At 38.3% G+C, this 27,696-nt stretch overlaps 1 protein-coding gene across 1 annotated transcript in view; it reads right to left on the reverse strand.

The window, feature by feature from the left end:
• The window catches only part of AGBL1 (ATP/GTP binding protein like 1), a 465,946-nt gene that overhangs the window by 192,048 nt on the left and 246,202 nt on the right, over positions 1–27,696 (reverse strand). Inside the window, 1 exon segment of the mRNA XM_018556368.1 lies at positions 25,594–25,770. Within this exon segment, the coding sequence (XP_018411870.1) occupies positions 25,594–25,770 (177 nt within the window).

Here is a 27,696-nt window from a genome sequence, read left to right on the forward strand (position 1 = left end):
AAGTGCCTATATGACTGGCCACGTAAACTGTACATGACGAGTTATATCAGGCTTTGTAATGCCGGTAACCGCTGATTCTCAGCAGTTACCAGTCAATAATGAATGTCTCAGTATTGAGACATTCATTAATGAAATAGTTAAGCTTTTGTAAAAAGCTTTTTTCTTTCACTAATGAAAGAATGAAGCCGTTACATGCAAATACGGCACCGCTAAATAGCGATCCCGTATTTGACAGCTGAAAATAGCAGAGAGGTAGCAGAGTGATTCACCTCTCTGCTATTCGTTTTGACAGCTCGATAGCCCGATGTTTATGATACATTGTATATCTTTGGTGAAATGTATCTCTTTGAGTTAAATGTATCAGACTTCTGATCGTCTGGGCCGATCTAATACCTTTTAGTGAGATCTGAATCTGACATGCTGTCAGGATCAGTCTCTAAGGTTATAATTAGCTGTTCCTAAGTTTGGAGCAGCCTAATAATAGCCAAAAGTTTAAAAATAAAGTTATTTTTTCAAGCAGTCATAGTGACTTCTTGATATAAACTGGGAAAAAAAAGTATTTTTTTACTTTTTTTTTTACAAAGTGTGAAAAAATTAAATAAAGTGTAAAACAAAATGATTTTATAGGAAAATAAAAATGATATATAAATATATTTGTTATACTATAATTATTATAACAAATTTCTATAAAAATAATAATAATTATCAAAACTTGTGAAAAAAAGTGTTTTTTTCTAGTTTTTTTCCTCATTTTTTATATTTTATTCCAACTAAGCATGGCGTTAAGTACACATGTTTTATATAATGATATAGCCCTATCTGTCCTCTAAAAAACAATATATAATATGAGTGGGTACATTTAGTAAGAAAGTATATTACTGCTGTGGAAGAATCACACAGCAAAAATGTAAAAAGTGTGTCAGTAATTTATGAACAGAAACTGAAAATAAGCTCAGTCATGATGGGGTTAATTTAACCATGCAATAAATATTAGCAATCTACCCTGACAGTTTAAGAAAAATTATTATTTATGAAATCTATTACAATGTTACCATGTTCTACAATAATCAGTGCAGGAGCTTGCTTACAATCCTATGTTTCAGAAACAAACATTATACATTTTATTTTGCTAAGAACGTTAATTAAAATCAACAAGAGACAGGTTCAGTTACATACACATCAACAGAATTAATTTTTACTAATAGCCCATCAATGTTATTAATTTCTGTAACTAGACTTCAATGCTCTTGATGCCTGGAATAATCTGGCAGCAACAGTAATATTCTGATCTGAAATGTGACCTCTCACTTTATACTCCATAACATAGAAAAAGCCCTGGGATTCTAGTCGGGCACCATCACTATTTTAGATCAATACTACGGAGATAAAAAAAATGTTATTGATGTGGAAAAGATGACAGGCAGTGACTTATTTTCAAAAGTGTAACACATGAAAGTTGTGCATTTAAAATAATTTTATTCCTAGCCTAGGGAAAAAGGCAGTGAATAAAAACTGATGTAGTTAATGGCATTTCCACCTAAGATACATTGTTCATGATGTGACTTGAATGTAGATTAGAAAATGACCACATGTGCACAAACATCCACTCACCCCAAAAACTATTTAGGACAATGCTTGCCCAAACAATCTATTCAGTTTTTCATCAGTATCCCACATTACATTTACTTGTATGATCCAACAGTGAAATCTAAAGAAATTATATCTTGTGGACAGATATAGACTAAGGCTACCTTCAAAGTTCCTAAAGGTGCTATGCAAGGGATTTACAGTCGTGCAATTATGAAACTGATCTCCTACATTCAAGCAGTGCCACAATTTAGTGGCGTTGTGCATAGTGTGATTGCTTAATCGCTTTTTTATTCCAGCAATTATCAACTAACCTCTTAGATGCTGGTAAAGTATAACAAACTGTCAGCTCCTGCTTCTTCTCTGCTGCTTCACTTGTACTTTCTTAAGTCATCTTGCTTCTTTGGGCATACATGCTGTACTTAGGTGCCACCCAAGCTATCTACTGGCTGCAGTTTGATTAAGCAGTAGTTTTAAATTTGGCTAAGGGCTCTCACATAGTGCATTATGTAGGTGTCTGTTACTTCCTACCAGCCCTTTAGCTTTGTCTTATGACTTATTTGGCCTGTGGCTGCCACTTAGGCAATCCTGTATGCTGAAAAGAGGGAGAACAGCCGAATCCAACCACCCCATCAAGTGCTCTCCTGAAGACCTTGGACACTGAACTTTGGTTAGAGTTTTATGCCAACTACTGGAAGAAGGTCCACCTATATCCATTAACATTCTTTACATCTGAGTTATCTGGACCAGTAATTAGAAACTTCTGAGCTTTGAGTAATGTTTTTTTTTTCACTTTTACAAAACAATTAATTTACTGGTATGTCCTCCTGGAACAAAGCAGACCGGCATTTAAAACTGTGCTCGTACTCACTACCATATTTTGGGGGCTTTTTTTGAGAACATGAATACACTTGGGGCTGATTTATAAATCTTTCACCCAGAATATAGCTAGGAATTTCTTATGCTCCTCTGCTCCATCTCTAGTAACGATAATGTTATGTGAATGCCATTTGGCCAGCTTTACACTGGGTGAAATTTGTAGAAAATTGCCCTTTAATGTTTGGGTTTTTTAAATAAAAAGCTGGACACTGTGGGTCCTATTGACACAGCAGCCTATTGAAAGTGTTTCAAGACTTTGCATGTACTACAAGATTTTGGTGACTTTTTTCAGCAAAATAAATATGCTCTAATGTTGATTTATGGATTAGAAAAAGGCTACTGTGGGTTTGGTTGAAAAAACAGCCAACTGAAAGTGTTTGAATTCTCTCAACAATATTTTGAGGGCTTTATTTCTTGAGTTGGCTGATCAAAATGTATCTAAACCCTAAAGCAAAAGGTTTATATATTACAACTTACCAATGCTTAGATGTGGTGATTGCATTTACATTTTTTAGGCTTTTTCCTCCTCCAAAGATTGGGTCACCGGTGAAAATAAAGGAACAAAAAAGCTGAAAAAAGAAAACTAATGCAGCCACTTCATTTATGGGTTGTTAAGCAGCAATGCATTATTTTTGGGGCTTTAGATACACTTTGAATTTATAAATACTGTGCATGAGTCAGTACAGCATTTTGGCTGTAAAATTGGACGGCACACAGGCTGATTGAAGTTTGTAAACTGATGTATTATGAACTACTCATTTATGCTTCTAATCGATCTACCATTGTGAATACCTTTGCACTCTATTTTGCTATTTTTAAACAATAAAGAACCATCTGCACTAGGGTGGGTGCCCTTCTCTTTTTTTTGTAATACCTTACCTGTTTGAACGGTTGAGCTGGATGCTGTGGTACTGCTGTGGTTGCTGTGATGCTGTGGTTTCTGTGATGCTGTGGTTGCTGGATGCTGTGGTTGAATCGGCGGTGTTAGAGATCGAGGGGGTGGTCACTGCCGCAGCGGCTGCTGCCGAAGTGGCTACGTCGGCTAACGAAGGGAAGGGGGAGGAGTGACGTCACGGATATCGATGTCACCGGACTCCTCCACCTTCCCTTCGTTAGCCTACACAGCCACTAGGGGAAGGGGGGAGGAGTCTGGTGACGTCAATGTCCGTGACGTCACCGGATCTCCAAGGAAAGTCAATCTTTTTCTGCTGTTGGGAAGACAACTTGCAGGTTGGCAGCAGATATGTTATCTTTCAATTTACTGGCTATAAGTGCTAAGGTACTGTCCAGACAATAGCCAATATCCACCAAACATATAACTAAAAGTCTATATTTTTACTATTTTAAGAAGAATTGGGAATGCAGGGTTGGGAGGGGGTTCGTGGAATGTGGTGTTATGGTTTTGAAGTGTTTTTGTGAACTCTATTTTTATATTTTGCATTAAGACAATGCAGTGATATACTGCACAAAAAATACTTTAACAAACGGAACTATACTGGATGGACCTTGGTCTTTATTCAACCTTACATACTATGTTACTATGTTACTAAGAAACCTTTGTGCCCAGCAGCCAATCTGTATGAAGTTGGTGTCACTGATGCTGTATTATCACATTCTGTAACACTACATACAACCTAAAGGCATCTCCCAAGCATGTAAAAGAACTGGTGTTTTTCTCATATCACCTTTGAAGTTGCATATAAAGGAGGACAGTCTTCCCGCTGAACAATATTTTTTTTAAAATGATAATCAATACAGAAGTAGTAGAAACCATCCACCTTCCCTTACTACAAGCAAGTGAAACTCGAAGCAAGTGAAAAATTAAAAAATACATTTTTGAGGAAATGTTGGAAATATAGCAAGGAAGATTATGTATTCAATGGATATTAAAACAGGACAAAAGATCACCAGATACGAAATGAAGCATGGTGTTTGGGCAACATAGTTGATGTCTGCTGGTCCTGTTGGTGCACAGCTCACACAAAGAGGAAAGGCCATTTACACAAAGTTTCTGGATTTAGGACCATCTCTTGAGATTAAAATAACTCATTAAACTCTCCTTGTCAAGAAGTGTTTAAAAAAACAAGTTTACTTAGATGGAGATGTGTTTAAAGAAAAAAAAAAGTACAATGTGTTGGGATACACAGCTTAATTCAGACATACCAATTTACCAGATAAACCTGAATTGAAGCCCTCAAATACTATGTAACCTGAACAGTGGAACTGGAGTGACCAAGTAAGGTACTTAATTAAAAGCCTCTCTGTTAATGCATGTTACCACCCAAAGCACACAAGCGACACCACTAAAATACTGCCGGGCCACATTTGGAAAGCAGTAAAGAAGGAAGGTTTGAAGGAAGGAATCTGAATGTGAGATTGGTAAACAGCGGCAGCATGAGAATCTGAAAGTGAGATTGCTAAACAGCGGCAGCATGAGAAGCCAAACCCATGGAAGGAAGATTACAGCACCTGTCTCCAATTAGACTTTCTCTCTGGGAATTGAGCCAAATACACCTGTGTCACAAGTCAAGTGCACTAAGCATTTAGCTACTGTGCTGCCAGGTACATAAAACCTATCAACTTACCTAAATATATACAGAATAGCAGACTAATGATAGAAACTGAAGATCGATACAATAGTTAAATAGAAATAACACTGTTACTTTTATGTTTGGTAACACTGATTCAAGTAAACCTGAGAAGTATATATGTGTTTGATGATAAATTATTTTTAAGTGTTTTACATCACATTTTGTATTCAAGGGGAATGCTATTGAGGTATGTTCATTTCTTTAGACTCAGCTTCCTAAGCTAAACCATTTTTTAACAGTTTTCTCTTCTTGTAAGCAATACAAGCAAGCAATTGTGATGTGAGCAGAGATAAAAAGCACATTTGTGTACATCCACAAGATTATGTATCTTTGGTTCCTTCTGGTTTAGTATTAGTTTAAAGGTTAAGTTGCAAGTCGTGTTCTTTTCCCATGCTAGCATTAAATAAAGTTATCAGAAATAAGTCAGACGTAAAGTTTTGCTTCTGTTTTCATTCACAAAGAATTCTGTGTCCTCAGCTAGTGACACATGAGATCAATAAACACTAAAGCTAGCTATAAACATCAAAGAATGGTTGCATGTGCAAGCATAGTCCAAACATGATATCTTCTACCATAGCTTCAAACATAAACAGGACCAAACAGGTAGTACAGGCATTCTGGTGTAAGCTACTGGAGGAGGTAGGGGGCAATGTAACTCAAGATGCTGCTGACTGAAATTATAGTAATTGCTCAATGTTTTCTAACCTTTTTGATTACTCTCTTCCCAGAGACCTGTCACATAATTATTACCTGCAACTTCCATAATGAGATGAGATTGTTACCTGATCTTGCAAAAAATGGATGGATCATGCCACTGTTATCTTATTGGTATCTATAAAGCCCTTCAGTCAATGTAAACCTTATTACCTTTCTTACTTTTCTGATAAGTACAGAAGATGTGACAGGGCAGCAGATAGTCCTATTAAAAATACATTATTGCAACAGATACAGATTATAATTTTGTCCACAGACCTTTGCTATGTTTTTTTTTATCATTGAGTTGAGGTTTGCACATGTTGGTGTCATGAACCTTTTTGGAGAACACTGATTAAAAGTCCCTCTGGGCTTGTTTTAAATTGGTTATCAGTAAGTATAACTTTGAATTTAGCGAATCAGTTATTATGTGAGCTCTGTATATAGGAAACCGAGGCATAAAAAACAGAAATGCAGTCTACATACACAATATGAGGCAATTTTAGGGCATGGGCTGACATTTTTTTTATTTGCTAGTCTCCCTAACATCTGTGGATAAGGTAGTGGTTTAATAAGTAGCCTCAAGTGGCCATAGGTGTTTGAATACACTATCTTATGTTTAGAAAAAAAATCAGATTAAAAAATGTTTAATTTAAACACACATTCAGTATTCTGAAACTATAATTATTTTGATAATTTAAAGGTTTATTTGAAAAGACTCCATCAGTTTGCCAACTCCCCTTTGCTTTGCTTCTCTGCTGGTCCATTCCCCTGGGAGATAAAGCCTGTGTAAGCTCTGTCTCAGAGCTTATGTGGGGTTGATGAAATTGATGGTTGACCATTCAGGCCTGATCACTGAATCCTGCGAAGGTCACATGCTCCCCCATACCCAGAATCATCAGGTATTTGTGACTCTGATGGAACAAAAGAGCACTAGGGGAACACATAAAAAGTGAATATAAGTGGGAAGGTAGATGGCCTAGTAAGAGTCTAAAGGTGCCCATACACCTTACGCCCATTGCAAGACTTTTGTCTTGCGATGGTCGTAAGCTTAATAAAAGCTTGTACGATCATCGAAAGCCCGCCCCCCGCTGAGGGGCGGGCTTCCAATGACCGCAATGAGGGTTGGGCTTCCAATCACTGCAAACGGGCAGTGTGGGCGTGCGCACAACGGCCTGTTCGGCAGTTGTTGAACAAGCAGGCCACTAACCCGCCGAGAATCGTACAGGTTTTCAAGCCTGCTTGTTCGACAGAAGACGTGCGACCGTACAGTAGAAGCGGTCGCACGCCTTCCATACACTGTACGATTATCGTATGATCGCGGCATTTCCCTCGATTCTCGTACGATAATCGTACAGTGTATGGGCACCTTAATTCTCTTTAAATAAGACACTACAAAGAGCATTATTTTAGATGCAGATTCTTAAAAAGCTTCAGCTGGAGTCATAGATCATAAGCATTTTGCATACAAGCTGCAACCTTTGGTTTCAGACAGCCATTTGAGAAAGTTTGCATCCTAACAAAGTACAACACCTTCATGAAACAATACAAAATAAAGTATTCACATCATGCTGTGTGCATACTATAATGCAGGGAACAAATTAAAACATCTTTCCCAGCACAAGAGTACTTTGTAAACAGACTGTACTGTAAATGTCACTGCACTAGTGATGCACTTTTTTTTACTAAAATCATGAAACATTTATGAAAAATTGAAGGGGAGCCCAGACAGTTGCTACCCTGTGCTGACTTCCAGTGCCCCTGCTTGCAAAGTTTTCTAGATCCTTCTAATCCTTTACTAGACGTGTGCACTGAGGTAATCCAAGGGTCAATCATGATGTCCAACATTGTCCACGATGCCGCCGACTCGTCAAAATGAATAAAACCCCATCTGCTGGACCTGTGTCTTTATTCAAGCTTACCTTCCATGTAACTGTGTAACTATATAATGCCATGACCCTCACGTCAACTTTATCTCTGAGCCTGTGTTTTACCTTTTGTTCTGTTAAACTGTTTACTCTTTAATAAAGAATAATTGTAGAAAAAATAATAGAAGGGGTTTAAGGATCACTACTCACTTTGTTAAATAGACATATTCAGATAAAATCAAGTAAATTAACACTTTAATGTTTATAAATGTTCACATTGTTTTATAAGTTCATTTATAAGGAAGAGTACATTTTAGTATGCTCACATAAAAGCTGCAGCCTACACAAGGCCACGAGGTGAAATACCCATTTGAGCTCACAGTATTGGCAAATTCTACATTAACAATGGTTTAAAATAAAAAATGCTTAGTAAAATAAAATGTTTATACTTATCATAACATCTTTTTCTTGAAGTCTAGTGAGGCCACAGGAAAAGTAGAAAATCAAAGACAGTTGGGTTATACAGGTGCCTTTAAGAGGTTTGGAAACTGGCGGAACAAAAACAGTTAGCCAGTCCGCTCCAACCAGCGTGCCTTAGTTTTTTGAGTAAGTAAGCATAAAGCCAAGAAGCTAAGGGGCAGAAGTTTAAAACTTAAACTGAAATTTGAGCCTATAAGAAGGCTAAATAAAAAGGAGGAAAACAGAAGAAGAGAGCCAGATAGGAGGACAGAACGCTTACTGGACAGATAATCTGTACTAAAAGGGCTTAGTTCTAAGAACAATAAAACAAAGGACCAGTAAGAGTCTTCTAAAAATATTAGGTGAAAAAACACAACACCGGAAACAGGTGAACTAGGTCAAGTAGAAACTTGTTAATGGAAGTAGAAAATATATGACTAATAATAAAAAAAAAATTGACCATAAAAGAAAACAGCTTAATTGACCATAAAAGAAAACAGCTTAAGCCTGACACCTTTAGGCCCTAACTACAGAAAAAAAGAGAGAAGGAAAACTGCAAGGTCCAGGAAAAGGATTTAACAAGGAGCTGATAAGCTGGGTAGGAATTCTACAACCCTTGAATTCAGGGAGAGGAGATCCAGGAGTAAGGACAAAATTCAAAGAATTATCCCAGAGCCTTAAAATGGAAAGGGGTAGAGAGATTGTAACCCCTTGTATAAAAAGGATATGCAGAACTGACTCAAAGGTGGTTAAAAGATATCTAAAAAGACACAGTAATCACCTGTGTTGCCACCAGAAGAGGATGGAGAGTGATAAATGTTAACTCAAAGCGGGAAGTAAGGAGGGATACTAACTGAGAATCTTTACCTAATAGTAAATACATCATTCACAGTAGCAATATGATGTCTATTCAAGTTGAGGGCCAAAAGATCTACAAAGGGTGGAAACCATACATCCACAGGAAAATAATAATATTATTATCTTATCATAAAATATTTATCTTGAAGTCTTTTGAGGGAACAAGGAATAGTAGAAAATCTGAGACATTAGGGTTATTCTGCTGCCTTCAAGAGCTTTGGAAACTGGCAAACTAAAAACAGTGTGTCTCATCAGGGAATAAGTAAACCTTGCCTATCTGTACACAAGAGGCCACCAAAGGCAAGCAGAGCCTAGTGCATAGTGGTCACGTTACAGGCAGACTCTTCAATTTTAGGTTCAATAGGGCCTGAGTACGACCTCCAAGTCAGCACCAAGGATTAGATGTAAGTGATTCTGCGCTGGGCCTAGAAAAGTGTATAAGTGCTAGTGTGCCAATTTAGTTTGAAGGCTGCAGCAAAATCGACCGTAGGGTCAAAACAAATAACTTACAAATTATGCAGCGCCCGCAACATATAATGTGTTGAATGTCATAAACCCTAAAATTAATTAAATATAAGTATAAAATAATTCTAATAAATAAATATAATAAATATAAGATCTGGCTAGAATTGTTCTGCAACAAACACAGTTCCGACCTGCTAAAACCCCCTGAAGACGCCAAGATGACGAAACGCGTAGAGGCGGGCCTCACTACACGCCATACTGAATACAGGACTCCGTTCCTAGGCTGTTTTACACTGATCCAACAAAAACTTTGGTTGTTCGTATTTGTTCGTTTTAAACTTGATGTTTTTAATAAAGCCTTGAAAAACATTACACAATGAAAGGCTTTTTTCTTCCATAAAACGAGGAGACATATCCTTCATTGAAGAGCACAACAAGACGGTGGATGGATGCCTCAGCCCTGAGAGCTTCTGTTTGAGCGGTTTCCGGCTGCTTATCACAGCCACTACTCACGAGCACAACAAGACGGTGGATGGATGCTTCAGCCCTGAGAGCTTCTGTTTGAGCGTTTTCCGGCTGCTTATCACAGCCACTACTCACGGTGAGTGCACCTTTTGAGGGGATATAGGTGGTATTAACCCTTATCCCCAACACAGTTCACGGAATTTCCTTTGAACATTTGTTTTTTTGGAATATTTTTTTTTTTTTGAACAGTTTTTTGCTTTGGATCTTTGAATATGTAATTAATTTTAGGGTTTATGACATTCAACACATTATATGTTGCGGGCGCTGCATAATTTGTAAGCACCAAGGATTAGCCAACCGAAATAGCTGCTAAATAAAGACAAGCACATTCAGCATTTTAGAAGTCTTGAATGAAGAATACTTTCATCCATGATCTCATAAGAATGTTGATAAAAGAGCAGAGATATGAAAAAATACATAAAGCGTCTAGCAAAGTTAAAAACTGAGGCATGATGATTGGAGTCAAGGCATGACGATTGGAGGCAAGGATATATGCAGTGGGCTGGCTAAAAAGTTTTTGTTTTTCCACTGTAGAATCCTCCTGAAGGCAGCAATATCTCAATTGTCTATAATGTTACTAATAAGTGTCCTTAAATGAAAGATAAAGAAATAAAATGTTTGAATTGTTTTGTTCCAGCTTTATAAATAAAAATATATTTGTGTGCAAATTAGATACAATCAATGGTGTTATTAAACACTTTAATTACAACAAGCTAATTATGGCTTGATTGCATTCATGTAAATGTATTGCTTTGCTAGTGAAAATAAGCATAGACTCGGAAGCTACCAACACTTTAGTGCCTGAAACCATCTATGCTTTTAAATAATCTTATGTAGGCTATTTACTGATACAAAAATACTAGCTGGGCCACACTTAAAATGGCCCATAGAACACACGTAGCTTTGGAGCATGTATCATATCATGGACAATTGAGGAGGTTATTCACAAAGCTAGCCCAAAGATCAGCCGTAGCTCTGGCTGATCCTTCGGCTAGCTTCGATCGCCTGATCCCTTTGGTTCAGCAGAACCGAAGGGCTGCTGTACGAGCTATTCACTATAGCACGTACAGCTCCCGAAGCTGGCTGAGCAGCTCAGTCAAACCAAAGGCACATGCTTTGGCTAGAGCGAGCCGAAGTGAAACCCAAAGCGGGCCATTGGCCAGCCGAAAGCCTTGCTACTGACAGCTGGGCGGAGCCAGACGTGATCTCACGGCTGGCTCCGGCCAGTTGCAATGACAGTTCAGCGCCCCCTGGTTAGCTGGTAACCAGGGGACACTGAACTGTCATGAGAGCTCAGCGGAGCCGGCTTTGATATCACGGTCGGCTCCGTTGAGCTCTCATTGTAATGACAGTTCCGCCTTCCCTGGTTACCTGGTAATCAGGGGAGGCGGAACTGTCATGAGAGCTCAGCGGAGTCGGCCGTGATATAACCAGCTTTGTGGTAACCAGGGGACGCTGAACTGTCATTACAATGAGAGCTCAGCGGAGCCGGCCGTGATATTACCGCCGACTCTGCCAAGCTCTCATTGTAATGACAGCAGGTCCTGGCCAATAGGAAACAGTTGGACAGAGCTAGCTTTCACTGCTAGCTCCACCCAATCGTTTTCTACCTTTTTTTACTGTTTTTCTATACTGCTCGGTACCACAGAGGTACCGAGCAGAATAGCCAAGCCGACTGCTGCTCGGTGGCATACAGCTAGTCACTCACTGCTGTTTGGCCCCTATGAGAATAGGCCAAACAGCAGCGAGTAGCCTGCCGAAGGTTCGGCTCAGCCGATCCAGATATTGGATCGGCTGAGTCAAACCCCTTCTGCACTTCGGGTCCGACCCGAAACCAGCCGAAGCAAGCCGATGTACGGCTGAAATCAGCTGTACAAGCCTGAAGTGAATAGCCAAACAGCATTCGGCTCACTTCACTTCGGGTCGGTTATTAACACAGCTGCCTTCGGCAGCTGTGTGAATAACCCTTTGAGTGTCTACAAGCTCCAGTTCAGGAAAACCAGCTATGAGCATAATCTGACATTAGAAAGGACATGTGCAGTTAAAAATGGCCATGAAACCTTTAAATGTGAATAGCTCTGTACCTGGACTCTCTAAGGTAATACAGAAGTATATGAAACAGTAGGTATGAGTGCAATGTGGATAGAGCTGGATTTATTTATATGTCCATATTTAATGTGTTATTAAATATGGACATATGTAACTGTTATCTATTTGGCTGCACAGTTCTAGACACCTAATAAAATATGAATGCATGCACTAGATTTGAGATTGAACATGGCAAACATGAATGTGGCCTGAGATATTGTAAGGGTGCTAATAAACAATACATGTATGTATATTTTCTCTCATTTAAAAAAGAAGCTATCTACAAACGGAGAATGTTTATTTACTTGTCACCCCCTGAAGCTATGGCCACCATAAAATCTTCAGCATCTGAAAATCTTCAGGGTGTGTTGGATGCCTGTGCCCCATGCTGCATGCTGTTATTCCATCCGCCCCATGTCACTACAAGACACAGTAATGGAACCAGACATCCTATAAGGGTGTTGAGTACCGAATAATTTTTGGCCATAGTTCTAAAAGTGAGTGAAGATTCCTTGAACGGGTGGTAGGACAGATAAGTATAATTAATGACAAATATTGAAAACCCTCATCCAGATCCAACAAACATGAACTATGAGGACAAGCTGTGGGATAGGTATCAGGATATGAACCTTTTTTTTTATTTATGTTCCCACTGGGGAGATTTTTTCCTTATTTCCTGCACCAGTGATCAGTTGTCACCAGGAAAGGAAGTGGGGGGATATACACAAATCAGGTCATATATAAAAAAAAAAACCTGACCGGTGTTCTAACCTTGCCTCACTCTGCTAAAAAATGTATTTGCATTGCTATGTTTCCACTGGAGAGATTTCCCGTTACTTTCTGCCCAGTAATTATCTGTAACTAAGACGGGAACAGAGATGAAATTTGCCAGTGGAGACAAAGACAAAAATAGGAAAATGTGATAAGTTTTAACCCTTTTCCACTATGTCCTGAAATTAAAGGATTTGTCTGTAGGTCCACCATAAACGCATGACATATCAAAATGTACAGAACACAACCATGTAAGCAAATAATATTTAGAATTAAGTTTACATCATATTGACATTCGTATATCAGTATTTTACATTGCAGGGAAAACAACAAAAATCCTGATGTTATTTATTATAAAAACAAGCCACAAAGGGTGCCTGAAGAGCAACTCCAGTCTGTCACTAAAGTCATTCTGATTGCTGGCTCTACATCTTGATTATGTACCGTATACTATCCTGCTAATATGCTCATATTGATTAGTGCATAAAGAGCTGTCATCACAAAACAGATTTATGCCAAGTGTCACAAAATGTAATTAGAGATGTGATACTGACAAATACCAAAAGCAAAAGTAACTATCGATGTGACGTGCCGTCTAGACAGGTTCTTCTCCTTTGCCACCTTTGTTTGTAGCTATTGTCAAGTCCTTTAAGCTCTGTATAAAAAAAAACTAAACACAGCAGTCCACAATGATTCTGCTGCATGATAGACTGACTTTGTGAGCTGTGTAACCTTGATGTGTAGATATTTCAAAATACTGCAGCATCTGATCAGATGTTTCTAATACCTATTCACAGACAGACATATTGGGATTGATTTACTAAAGACAAATAGACTGTTCACATTTTAAGAGAATTGCACTTTGCAGGGGAAGTTTCTCCTAGGCTTAGTGAATGTGGTAACATTTCACTTTGTAAAGAATACCCAATCACATGCAAGTAAACTAAAAACACAGTATTTATGCTTGCACATGATTGGACGATGGAAGTCAGCAGAACTTTACCATAGACTCTCAAAAATGCCTGAAAACCACCCAAAGATGCTCAGTTCAAGTGTGAATTGGACATAAATGGAGACTGAGTTTCAATGCTGTGTTCTAAATGCAATTTTTAACTGCAGGTAAAACTGTAGGCAAAATTGACAGTGACATTCTGCATTTGAGACTCACACTAGTCGCTAGTGCCAAAGTACAAGTGCATTTGTAATATTGCTAACCTAGGATACTGCCAGGCTGCCTTCTTTAGTTTGTCAGAAAAGCTAACACTTATTAAAATCTTGACATATTCAATCTGACAGAAATGTCTGTGGCATTCTCTAAACTATCTGATACTCTCAGACTTATCCACACTGCCAGTGCATTTGCCAAATTAATATTAGAATACCACACTAGCCTAATTTTTGTTGTACTCTTCACCAAAGTTGACACTTGGAAAATTGTTAATATTTTTTAATCTGACAAAAAAAAATGCTTGCAGTATCTTGTAAAGGTATCTGATACCCACAATGTGCTATAATACTAATGCAAACAGATTAAAATGCCAGCTTGCCCTTTTCTTTGTTTGTGTCACCATAATACCAGTATGTTTAAAACCCAACTCCATTTTTTAAATAATCTCCAACAGCATCAGAAAACAAAACAAAAAAACCCATCTCTGGCTGAAATACTATACTATACTGAAATACTCCTCTCTAGTAGGGTCTACTGGATGAATTCCTTTCTACCAGTAGCATTTCCTAGTTTACATGGCAGACAGCATTATTTAAGTCATAAACATTGAGAACATCTTGTGAGTGCAGGGATCCTGGACTTGCCCCCTTGAAGAGGTGTCACCACAGGTGTCACCTGCAGACACAGGGTAATGTTGCTGATGCTATTATGTCATCGCCCCTCTCCGCATTATCAAGAAATGCCCAGTGCCAGAAAGAGGCAAATAGGATGAGGACCCCGCTGGCCATGTGACCAGGCTGAAGACATCAGAAAAACCTAAGTATACAAAAAAACAGAAAAATACACATGGAAGGGCCACCAATGGAGGGGAAGGTGACTGGGGGCTGGGATAGATTACCCCTAATTGCTTACACATAATAAAATGTAATTAGTTATATTGCAAAAATGATCTAAAAGCTAGCATGTTACCTGAAACATCTACTAGGTGGCTAACAAATGACCAAGATGCCCTTCTCAATACTGAAATATTCATCATGCAGTCTGTGATATGTATTAGTATTCTGTCATGAATGAGATACCATGTTGTCATGTCATTGATGATTTGTGTCAAACATTGAACAGATGCTAATGTTTCTTCATTTTAAAATTAAACTGTCATGGTAATGTAATAAAAATATGTGTAATAAATTTGTTCATATAAATGTCATACTTAATGGTTATATAGTCATATTTAGCAAAACAAAAGTGCTCTCCTTCAAACTAGAGGGGCAAATCATCTATAAATAAGAACCATTCATTCACTCTTTCCCATAAAAAGCTTTGCCCCACCACTTGTTGTTTCATATTTTGCTTTCCACTATACGTAAGGTGATGCCTTGTGCATGTGAGCAACCTATACATTGTATCACACAATGGTCTCTGCTTTGCATTTGCATTACTTTTTCTGTTCAGCAAAAGAATATATACATGGAACTGAGTCAATTTTAATTAGATCATTTGGATGTTCTTATATGCTCATTTGCATTACACATTAAGCTAATTCCATCTACAAATCACTGGGTAGATCCTGTGAAAATGTGAAAATTAATAAATCATAAACCAATCCCTGCAACTGTGACTTTATGTCTTCTAGAGTTTGTAGTGGCTAATATCTGTGGGTTCCTCTATCCTTCCCAATTTAAAATACACAAACATGCAAAGATCTTTCTTCAGACCAAGGATTTTTGGAATCAAGGCTAACAAGATATATTTGAGCCCAGATATATTTTGGCAGGTAGGATTTTCCATCTTGCCTTTTTACTATTAGGTTTGATCTTTTCAAAATTGACTTTGTCTAAGACACAGATAATTTCATAGGTTGTAACAGCAAAGTGGCAGCATATCCTATTGTTTCAACCCATTGCAAAAGCACTGAAGTGTTACAGCTTGTTGTACATCACACTACTGCAATGACCTGGCTCTACAAGCTAACCTAAAATGCTTACATTGCATAGAAATGCCTTTCCTTGAACTCAATATTATTTAATATTTCCACAAAGCCTCAGCTTGCTATATCCATTTATTTTACAAATGGCTACTATAAAAAGAAGCTGCTTGCCTTGAATCATATATTAAATCTCTGACTGTGCCCATGTCAAGACGAGTGCAGAACTGCTAAGTTTTCAATAGGCATCAATCAGTTGGCAGAATCTGATGAAGTAATGTGCTTTCTACACGCACAAGTGGATGGAATATAGTGCTACTGATAAATACAAAATGAAGTGTGGTTCCCCCACCTCAAGAGTTGTATTTTTCATATATTTTATGAAGGAATACTTGTTCATGATTGATACAATAGTGTAAAAATAATATTTGGAAAATTAATGGTACTGGTAGGGTGGGGCTGAAAATTAGTCAACTATAACATTCCAGTTTTACTCTGTGTACTTTACTGAGGCTTTCTAAGTCCACTGCTCATAATTTTGCATTGCTGGCACGGATGGCCTGACAAGCTATTGTGACTTGACCTGATAAACTACTGCAGACTACTAAACATTTTGCAAACTGCAGTGGATTTTGATATTTGGTTAGGCTATATCAATGACAATAAGAAAAAAACACTTTTTGTTAGTGGAGTGGGGGGGAGGTTAGAAAACTTGGTGAGCTATTAATATCTGTGTGTGTTCCTATCAGAAATTTCGCCTCAATTCATCCTACATTGTCATGTGGACAGGGAGTGAAGGAAAATCTCCTCATTAGGACAAAGTAAAAAAAAAAAAGGAAACAAAAAGTAAATCTAAATGCAAATCAGAAATAACCATACTATTCATGTATGCATTGTGCTAAATATTATATATGAAAGTGTAATTAAGGTAAAAATAATTATCGAGCTGTAATATATTATATCCAGCACAGTGTGCACAGAATATGTTTGATTTTGATTTAGATTTAGATTTTCTATATATTTTAAATATTCAATATGTTATTCTTTTGTATTATGTTTCTGATACTTCTATATTATTTATTTCTATCCTTAATGAAGGGGGTAAACTAATACTTCAATACACATTGGCTTGGATTAAAACAGTCCTATAAACATCTTTGAATAAGCACCATTCATTCATGTTTTCTCTAGATATTTGTTAAAGAAAAATGGCACCATCTGTTGATGAGAAAAACAGAAGCACTGTGAACTTAAAGAAAATATCTGAATGTATTACACTTACACATTAAATAGTACTTGCACTTAAGAAAATCCTAGGAGGATCAGACAATTCACAGCATCCCTACCCCGGAAAGGGGACTCGGGGGAAGACTGACTTCCCAAGGGTCACTCCCAATACCCTCTCCTATTGGTTGGCTGGGGGAGACATATATATTCCTAAATCTGATTCATGCATCCTTCCACAGAGCTTAGGAGAGACACGAGGAAGCTTAAGTATCAATTAGAATCAGAGTACAGCAAGACAACTTCTAAACTTAAAAAGAATCTATGACTACATTTTGAATAGAAATGGGATCAGTTTAAGCCCCCCATTCCTCCACAGGTTTTACTGCAGTCTTTGTCCCCATTGGGTGATTTCCTCCTACTTCCTGTGCCAGTGAAGGGAAATATCTCCAGTGAGCACACACATATTATTGAATAGAATACTGTTTGGGTACAATAGGGAAAGGTTTAATCCTCCATCATTTTTCAATGTTGTGTGTGCCTTCCTGCCCCGTGATCCTCCTCCTCCTACTCATTTCTTGTCTTGGTGTTTCTAAGACAAGGGGGGGTGAAAATCTCCTGAGTGGAGCCACATGCAGCACTAAAAACCTGATAGAGTGTCTAACCCTAACCCACTCTATTTAAAACAAAGAAAACAATTCTGTCTAACTTTGGGTTTTGATGAGAAACTGAACTCTGGAAACTGTGCATCAGAAAAAAAATTTAGAGGGCAAAGGTATAACCACTAGTATCTCCGGAGGGCTACCTGCAGCTGATCTTTTCCCAGCACTGACTTATGCTTTGTTTTGCTCTGTGTGAAGGTAGCCCACTGAGGAAGAGATTGGCTTATTCATGTCAGAGCCTCAAGCAAGAACCACAGTGAGCAGTACAGTAGTGACAGCACCAGGTCTCCTGATACTAACAGTCAATGGCCGTAAATCTAAATGATGATATACAGGAGTGTCTAGACATACATACCATATACAGTACAGTACAGTATTTAACAAAGTAGAGGCGCTGTAATGAAAAATTCCACCAACAAGACTGGTGTCACAACAAATGGACAAAAAGGCGACTTCAGGACCCCTTGAAATAGCAGGCAGTGGAAAAGGTTAGTCAAACTATTGAGCATATTTTATGACAAACATCAGAAACTTTCTAGAAAACTTTGGGAAAGCAAATTATTTACATGCATCAATTCAATCTGTATTGTTAACTATTTCAAGTAATATTTTATATTTACTCAAGATAAATTAAAACTGCTCTAAATTACATGGAGATTTTTTCTCCTCTCCTACCACAAGAATGAACTAAACATGTGAGAAAAATAGCAAAATGAAATCATGGAGCATTGCTGATTATTGATTTGGGTGTCCATTAAAGTTATTGTAAATCCAATTGTGTGTGTTCCAGGGGAGAAGTAGATTTTGCTTTATTACTCCAATGCCCTTCATGGGATTGTGAGCATTAAATAAATCCAGTTCAGATGAACCACAGATGCAACATTAAAGAAAGTATTTTAACTGTGCTTATGTGTAGTTATTTCTTGTCATAAATAATGCATTATCCCTTAAGTGATCCATGTAAAAAGTCAAGTACTGCTAAAAGGTCATAGTTTGTAAATCTGCTCTCACTAATACAACAACACTTTTAACTACTATTGATATTTGTGTTATAATTATTCAATGGCTGTTGCCAGAGGCAAGTGTTTGTACAACATCATTAAATACTATAGTTTTATACAGATTTTTTAATGTGTGAGAGTTAATACAGCTATAGAAAGTTCAGTTTAACCAGTTCAGTACCGGCATGTTACACCCCCTTCATAACCAGGCCATTTTTCAGTTTTCAGCACTGTTTGGCTTGTTTGAAAATTCCATTGTTACACAATACTGTAACATAATTAATTTTATATAATTTTTTAGGATAAATAGAATTTTCTTTTAGTGTTATTTAATAACCGTTTTGTTTTTTTCACTATATAAAGTAAAAAGACCAAAATATTTTTTGGAATAAGAAGCCTGATGTTTTTGTTTATAGATATAGCAAATAAAAATGTCAGGACAGTATGAAAATCCCTAAAATTACCCCTTTTTGGAAAGCGACACTCCAAGATGATCTGATTTTCCACTGCAATTTTTTGGAAATGAAGAAACATGCCAAAATTGAGGGGGTTAAAACTAGACATGTGCACCAGCAAAAAATTTGTTTAGTTTAGTTTCGTTTTGAAAAAAAACAAAAAAAATTTGTTTCGTTTCGTTTCGTTTTGAAAAAAAAAAAATTTGTTTAGTTTAGTTTTTCGGGTCCGAAATTAAATTAGTTTCGGACGAAATTCGTTAGCGGTAGTCCTGCCGAAATCCGTTTATGAAAAAAAAAAAAACTTTACTCTCCCATGGCTGGACTTGAACCAGCAAACTTCACAATGGCAATCAATGGCAAGCCTATACCTCTAACCACTACTCTATAGCCTCTGTACTTTAACCATAGAGGCGTGACGTCCGCCCATCTGTTGACTTTCAAACTGAATGTCATTTTTGTTAGATGTGTAAAAAAAAAAAAAAAAAATTGCTGCAACGGAATTCGTCCAATAGCAAGATCAGAAATTACATTTAGGTCAATAGGACAATGCCAATTCAAAAGCAAAGAAAAAAAAATCTTTATCCCCTACCTTACCCGGGACTAGAACAACGGCAAACCTGTCCCCTACCCTCTAAGCTATTGCTTCTGTACTTTAACCAAGGAACTGTTGGAGAAGGTAACTTGTATTTTTTTTTTTCCTAATGTCGTTTTGCTGCAACGAAATTAATAACGAATTTCGGGAAATTGGGAATTTCCGACTCGTTTGCAATCGTCTTAGCTTTAATTCGGAATTCGGATGCATCCGAATCTCCGAATTTCCGAAAATTCGCCCAAAACGAATTTCGGAACGAACCGAATCGCACATGTCTAGTTAAAACATGGAGCTTGGTAATAGTGCACAATAAATGTACAGGTCATAGACAGATGGAGGAGGGGGTGAAGGGGTTAATGTACAGGTCACGTACCATGGGGCTATGGAGATGAAGGGGTTAATGTACAAATGCACATGATAAGGGAGGTGAAAAGGTTAATATAAAGGTCATAGCATAGCCAGAATGGATCTAACATAAGCATGAGAGGAGGGGGTTAAAAGGGTTCAAATTAGTTGAAACTCTTTTTTTGCTGCTACTGCAAGTTTGTTTTCACTTGTAAGTAATGAATGGACAACTCACCCAATCAACATTTTCAGGTGATAAACAATCACAACATTCACAGGACACAGAGCCAGTTCAACCTGCTTTATGTGTGATGACCCCAAACATACAGCCAAAGTCATAAAGATTCTCTTCAGCACAAAGAAGAAAAAGGAGTCCTGGAAAAGATGTTATGGCCCCCACAGAGCCCAGATCTTAACATCATTGAGTCTGTCTGGGATTACATGAGGAAACTAAAGCAATTTTTCCTAAATTCACAGAAGAACTGTGGTCAGATATTTGAGATATTTGTAACAACCTACCTCCTAAATTCCCTAAAAATTGTGTGCGAGTGTACCTAGGAGAATTGATGCCATTTAAAAAGACAAAGTGTAGACAAGTCAATATTGATTTCATTTTTTTTTCTGTTAATGCACTTCTCGGTTGTTACTTGATAGATAAAAACGATTCCTTGCACTATTCTTGAAAGTATCTTTAGTGCATAAACTGTGTGAACTGTACTATACTGTATATAGTTACCCACATGAAATGACTGAGCTGAACTGACTAATAAAAAATTAAAAATGTGTATTACATGGTATAGACCTAAACATATTACATAAGGAAACAAAATATGTAAAAAAATCTCTATACAGTCCCATTATGTAAATAAGAGCACAGTAACAGAAAACCTTGTCAATGCTTTCTAACCATAATCTAATTTACGTGTCAAAGCGCAATGTCCCATGATTCCTATGACAGTCAATGTGATGTAATCCCCATGACAGCCAATCATGGTGATAACAGGTGTTTGCTCACAAACAAACCTCCCAGTTTCAGCTGTCACTGTGCTTCACAAGTGAAGTAAAGGAAAAAAAAAAACGTATTGTATACATCTGATCAAAACTGCTAGTTGTAAAATACCTTAATGAAGAACTCTGAGCATAATAATTCTTAACATTGCATTGGAATACCCCTTGCTCTACATTGGCTCCAGCAATGTATAGCACCTGCTGAGGCAAGGCCAAAGGATGAGACACTCTAAACTCACATCCTCTCTGGGCAGAAGCCCATTATGTAGAGAAGACTCTGTAATACTGACCCAAATATTTATCATCTCCAAAGCCATACCTCTAAACAAAAACCCTAGGAATTGGTTGGAATACATAAATATCCATAAATCAGTGGTTGTCCTTCTCATTCTAATTACTGGAACCTTTCTCCTAGTAACAGGAAGAAACAATCAACCCACTCAGCTTAGGAAAGACACACAGAGCCCAGAAAAAGACTAGCTGCAAATAATACTAAATAATACTAAATTTTATTATGGACACAACATCATAGGGCAGGGTCTCTGCAGGTCAAAAACCTTGTAACCCTGACTGGAGCCCTCAACATCTTATATTTATTTTTCTGTATCTCTCTTTGTCTCTGTATCTCTGCTAGGCTAGGCTTATTCCCCAAGAAAAGGAATATTTGCCATTTCATAAACTACTATTAATTGAAGAGTGACCCAGTGTGAAGTCAGATCTATCTTACATTTCATACATCTCACTATTTCAGAAATACAATACTGTGACCATCAGCTCATACAAGCACATTACTTTTGTACATTCTATTGTGAATGATAAAAAATGATAAAACCCCATGCCTGTGTATTCATAATGACTGTGCCCCACTGGTTGGCATTTAACAATGGGTTGGTTTGCTTTTATAGATAGCTGACACAATATGTTTTGAATGTATTTGAATATATTTGTGTCTGCATCAAAATTGTCAAAGTCTTCAGTCACTATCAACAATAAGTGACACTTATGAAGAAATACATCATTATCTTACTGTTAAAGGTACCTCACATCAAATAAAAGAAGGACTAAAACAAACCGTATCTCGGGAGTGGATCTTATTGTGTCTAATGATAGCATTTTACAGTGAAGTAGAAAAAAATATTATGTATACTGCATCTGCAGAAGATGTAAATCTACTTAACATCTTTGTTTACAGTTACACTAAACTAAGGAGTTTAGTGTAAACGTTCAGCGGGCTGTTCACCCACCGAGCACCCCACAAGGCACTGTGCTCTGCACAGTGCTTTGTCAAGCCCTGATTGGGTAAAGCCTTGCACCTGACCATTTCTATTTATTTTTTCTTGTTTTATTTTTTATTTTGTCGAGTCGTTGTCGTCATGGACAATGCTGATTATTGTGATTGACCCTGGATTACGTCGGTGGATCCAATTTTTTTTTTAACTAAAAGACTTGTCAAAAACATGCCTTTTATTCAATTGAAGGATTTTTTTTAAAGTCTGGTGTTTTCATTTACAATTTCTTTTAACCCTTTAGTAAATGGATAGTGGTACAAGTATCCCTTTCCCATTCACAAGGGGAGCCGCATCTGGGTGCCCCTTTATTAAAGGGGTACCCTGCTGTGAATAATCCCCCCTGCCCGCAACCCCACAACCAACACCCCAGGGCTTGTGGGGAAGAAGCCCTTGTCCCCATTGGCACATGGACAAGGTGCTTTTCCATTGGTGACCCTGGAAAAGCACCTTCCCAGTGCCGAGGGCATGTGGCCTGGTATGGCAGGGAGGGGGGCGCTCGGTTGCCCCCCCTTTCCTGCCCTGCCAGACCTGTGCTCGGATCAAGGATCTGGTTGTGAATTTTAGGGGGACCCCATGTCTTTTTTCCCCCATTTTTGGGGGTGGGGTTCCATCTTAAAATTCCTACCAGACCTTAATGGCTTGGTATGACTTTGAGGGGGGAACCCCACGCACTCTTTTTAACTTGTAACTTGGTGTCCCTCCTAAAATTCCTACCGGACCTATAGGGTCTGGTATGACTTGTGGGGGAACCCTGCGCTTTTCTTTTTTATATGGGGTCCCTCCTAAATTTGCTACCAGACCTAAAGGGTCTGGTATTGTTCGGGAGGGGGAACTGCACGCATTTTTTTTCTTTATAAATCTACATTTTTTCTTAATGAATGTCACTTTTTGCTGCAGCAGGTTCTATATATCATACAGATGCGCCACTTTACAGGCAGTTTAAGAGGACCCCCTACACAATATTTAAAGGATTTTTTTCTTTTTATTGTTTCACTTTAAGCAATGTTAAAATCACTGCTCCTTTAAAAATTGTATTTTTTAGAAGTGTTTTTTGCATTGATACATGTCCCCCAGGGCATTACCCGAATCTCCATACCCTTTTTATGGCCAATAACTTGCATATAAGCCCTCAAAATGGGGACATTTGATTTTCTGAGTTCTGGTCCCAAAGACCAAGTATAAAGTAACTCTAAACTCAGGAGTTAAATCTTAAAAATACATTCAAGTACCCTAACTATTACCAAAAATGTTATTTGTGTATCACTCAGCTGTGGATCCTCAAATCTTCTCTGAATTGGTGCCGACACTGTCCTTCCTTCTGGAGGGTGGCTACTTTAGTTCTCCGTAGTCCCTGTGTGTGTTGTAAAGTAGCAATCACTCCAAGCTCACTCCCGTGATAGACTACAATGTCATGTTTTGTTTACTATTTTGTACTGGAATTATAATCTATCATGAGAGTGAGCTTGGAGCAGTTGCTACTTTACAATGCACACAGGGACCACGGGGAACAAAAGTGGCCACCATCCAGAAGGGTGATCTACAATCTAAATGATGCACATACAGTATAAGCTACATTTTGTTAATAGTTAAGATACTTTAATGCATTTTTAAGGTTTAACTCCTGAGTTTAGTTTCACTTTAAATATTGTTGTTTATAAAAATCAATGGCCCCAGCTAAAATGTACACACACAAGTGAATGAGTCAGAGGAATAACTACCAAATCCCTAATCAGATCACTTAATCCCTTCACAACCCATGACGGATAATCCCATCATGAAGTTTGAAGGGGTTGAACAGACCGCCGAGGGTCTGTTCAGTCTTGTAGAGCCGGCGGCCGGCTTTACAGTAGAATCAATTCTGGCAGCTCAAGTGCTGGCAGATCACTTCTATGATCCCGTAACCGGGATCCCCCCCACCCGCCCGATAACCCAGCCTTGTTTGCTGGGCTCCAGGAAGGCACAGGATCGGTCATGCAACATAAAAAATTGCAACTGCCACCATGTTATTCTATAGGGTTGGCTGTCAGAAAATATATATTGTTTGGGCGTTATAAGTAATTTTCAGGCCGAAAATGTGGATTATAACATGGGTGCAAAAAATTTAAAAAAGGCCTTTGTCCTTAAGGGAGCTAAGCTTTTAAACTTAAAAATATAATAAAAACTAGGCATGCACCGATATATCGCCCACCGAAACATATCAGCCAAAAATTGCACTTTTGGCATAATGCCGAAGGTGCCATTTTCCTGCCGATACATCAGCGCATCCCAGTTTTCTCTCCTCTCCGCTGGGCGCTGCTCCTCCAGCGGGAGGAGAGAAAGTGACAGCTGCCAGTTGGCCGAGCGCTGCTGGAGGAGAGCGCTGTGGGCGGTCGGCATCTCCTCTCACACCGCTCAGCCTCCTATCACAGTCCGGCAGAGCGGTGTGCGGGCGGAGACAGGCCGTGCTGTCCCAGCAGGCTGAGCTCTCCTCCCTACACCGCTCGATCAGCCTCCTGTGACAGCGTGTCAGAGAGGAGAGACAATGCAAACACTCAGCGATCAGTGATCGCTGAGTGTTTGTAGATAATTGGGGACATGGTGTGTGTGCTATATTCTCAATTATGAATGAATGGGACGTGATCTATATCACCTCCTGTTCATTCATAGATGTAGTTATAGTAAACTCATGTTATGAATGAACAGGAACACTCCTAGAGGATTCCTGTTCATTTATAACAGGGGATACAGAAAAAGAGATAGTGTCCTCAATCTCTTCTTCTATTTTAAAAGGGGAATATCAGGGGTCTGTTTAGACCCCTAATATTTCCACAAAAGCCATTTCAGCATCGGATTCGGTTTTGACCTGACAATTGTTATATTTCGGTTTCGTTTCGGTTTTAAAATTTCCATTTCCTACACCTCTAATAAAAACATACATTGTATAGATTTGCTAAATAAAACCATGATAGTTTCCTTTTAAGAGAACAGCAGTATTTTTTAAATTGCATCTGACTGGTGAGCTTTTTCTTACCACTCTTTAATGTAATACAGTTTTCAGCAACATTACTAAACCCTTCAGGTTTATTTTGAGTTATACAAAGAGCCCAGGGTTTAAAGTGTTGTAATTGTAATATTTTGTAACATGTAAAATGTGCTCTGTACCTTGTATGGCCCTTGATTGAATCCACAGTAGGTGCTCTCCATTGTGTAGCTTCTTAATACACCAATCTCTCGCCACACCACAACACGGGCTGTAGACTCTCGTGCCTTTTCTACTAAAAAGCTGCTGTAGGCCATTGAGAATGGAGGAGCAATCTTATCCAGAATTTTAGGCAAAGTCTAAAAAAGAGATTTTGAAAAAGAATGTAATGCAAAAGGATTACTTTTTATACAGTACATACTGAATGTATTCACTTAAAACACTGGTCTAATTCATATTTGTAGCCTGTTGTTTAAGACACATATTTGTACCACAATGCTATGGGCCCAATTAGTAGTCAGGACTAAAGTTTTTTTTTTAGTCAGGTAAATATGAAATAATGCATTTGAATATATTATATTTACTAAGTTCAACCAGCAGAGCTCTAGAAAAAGGTGATTTGCAAGGTTTCCCAACTCTTGACATCTGTGGTCTAAAGAAAGTGTAATGATTCAAAACAATTCTGCTAGCTATCAGTAAAAATCAGTTCTGACCAAAAACCAGATGACCACTCTTGCATATATTTTCACCTTTAGCAGACACCTATTGAGGATGCTTTATATGAATGCAATAGTTCTCAGGAGACAGGATATAGGGAAACAGCAAAAAGGAAACAATAATTGGATCAAATGGAAGAACATCCTAGAAACAGCAATCTGATCTCTATAATAGAAAACTGGTTTATGGATTTTGATGCCATTGTGTCTTCATGCACTTGGTCATGCTCTTCCATGTGCATAAGTTACCTGAATAATTAGGGAAGGTATGCTAGTGTCTTGGGACAAGAAAAAAAGCCTGGGGTGCAATAGAGGTCACGGAGGACTGTAGAAAAGAAGGGAAGCCATTGAGGCAGCACAGAAGAACACAGAGAGGAGTACCTATTAACAGCCAAGTGCCCTGGCAATTACAGCACCACAAACAGGGGAACTGGTTGATGACCAAGCCAACCCACAAAAGGTCAGTAACACAACAGGTAGAAACAATTTGTAGACTAAGTTATTGTTGAGAATTTCTCTATAAGTTTAACTTTTTGGGATGTTGCACTACAGTATATGTTCTGCTTCTCCTTGGCATTGCTTTTAAACCTGCTGGATACTACTCAATAGGTTTTGACCATCGTGGGCTTAATTCTGAACTGATCTACCTTGGTCTTCTCCAGTCAGGGGACATACTTGATACAGCTGCATTTAATGTTCTTAAATGTGCTAAAGTATGTCAAATTCTAATTAGGTCATTCACAAAATTTGGTATCCCCTTCTTAAAAAACAATTAGCTGGTTGAAAAGTCCATGCAGGTGCACAGATTGCTTCATATAACGTGATATGTGTAGTATAAGGAACCTTATAGTTCCTGTAATTTGGGATTTTAGGACTTTTTCTCTATAATTTGCCTTACCTTTTCATTTTACCCATAGCCCTTTCACCTGTCTCTCATTGGGCATATCCTCTCCTCAATTATGCCTGTTTTAATAATTTTCTAAGAGTTTCTTCCTCTAAAATGATTTCTAGTGTGATAACTACCCTATGGTTTCTGTGTTCTTCTGTTGATTTGTATGTCACCTTCCTGCATCGTCTGACAGTGATAACATTTAATCTGTCTGCCACCCTAACCTTTGACTGTTTATGGTCTATTCTAAGAAAAGGGTCAACACCTATACATATAGTATGATGAGGCCCTAAGGTCTCTACTTTCACTGCACTTAACCTGCAGTTCTGTGATGCTCTTCACACCATACCACAGCATACACAATCATGATGAAGGTTTTTGAGAATAGAAATACCATACCTTAGATCATTTAAACACAGCCAAGCCCTTTGTGCTGCTATCTCCTTTATCTCTCGCTCCCTCCCCCTCTCCCCCCTTTCTCTCTGATCAATCAGATCACACAGCTTGATCACTGCATGGCAGGCTGCTGAGACATGCAATCTACTCTATGCTAGGGGGGCCCAGAGTTGCACAGAAGAGATCGAGCCACATACTAGGCTAATAGAAATAGAATAGAAAACACATCGTCACAGATATCACATAGCCACGGGGCCACGCAGGATCCTTTCATCAGGGCAAGA

The sequence above is a fragment of the Nanorana parkeri genome, unplaced genomic scaffold (assembly GCF_000935625.1).
Source record: "Nanorana parkeri isolate BGI_ZX_2015 unplaced genomic scaffold, ASM93562v1 scaffold236, whole genome shotgun sequence".
In the NCBI taxonomy this organism is placed as follows: Eukaryota; Metazoa; Chordata; class Amphibia; order Anura; family Dicroglossidae; genus Nanorana; species Nanorana parkeri.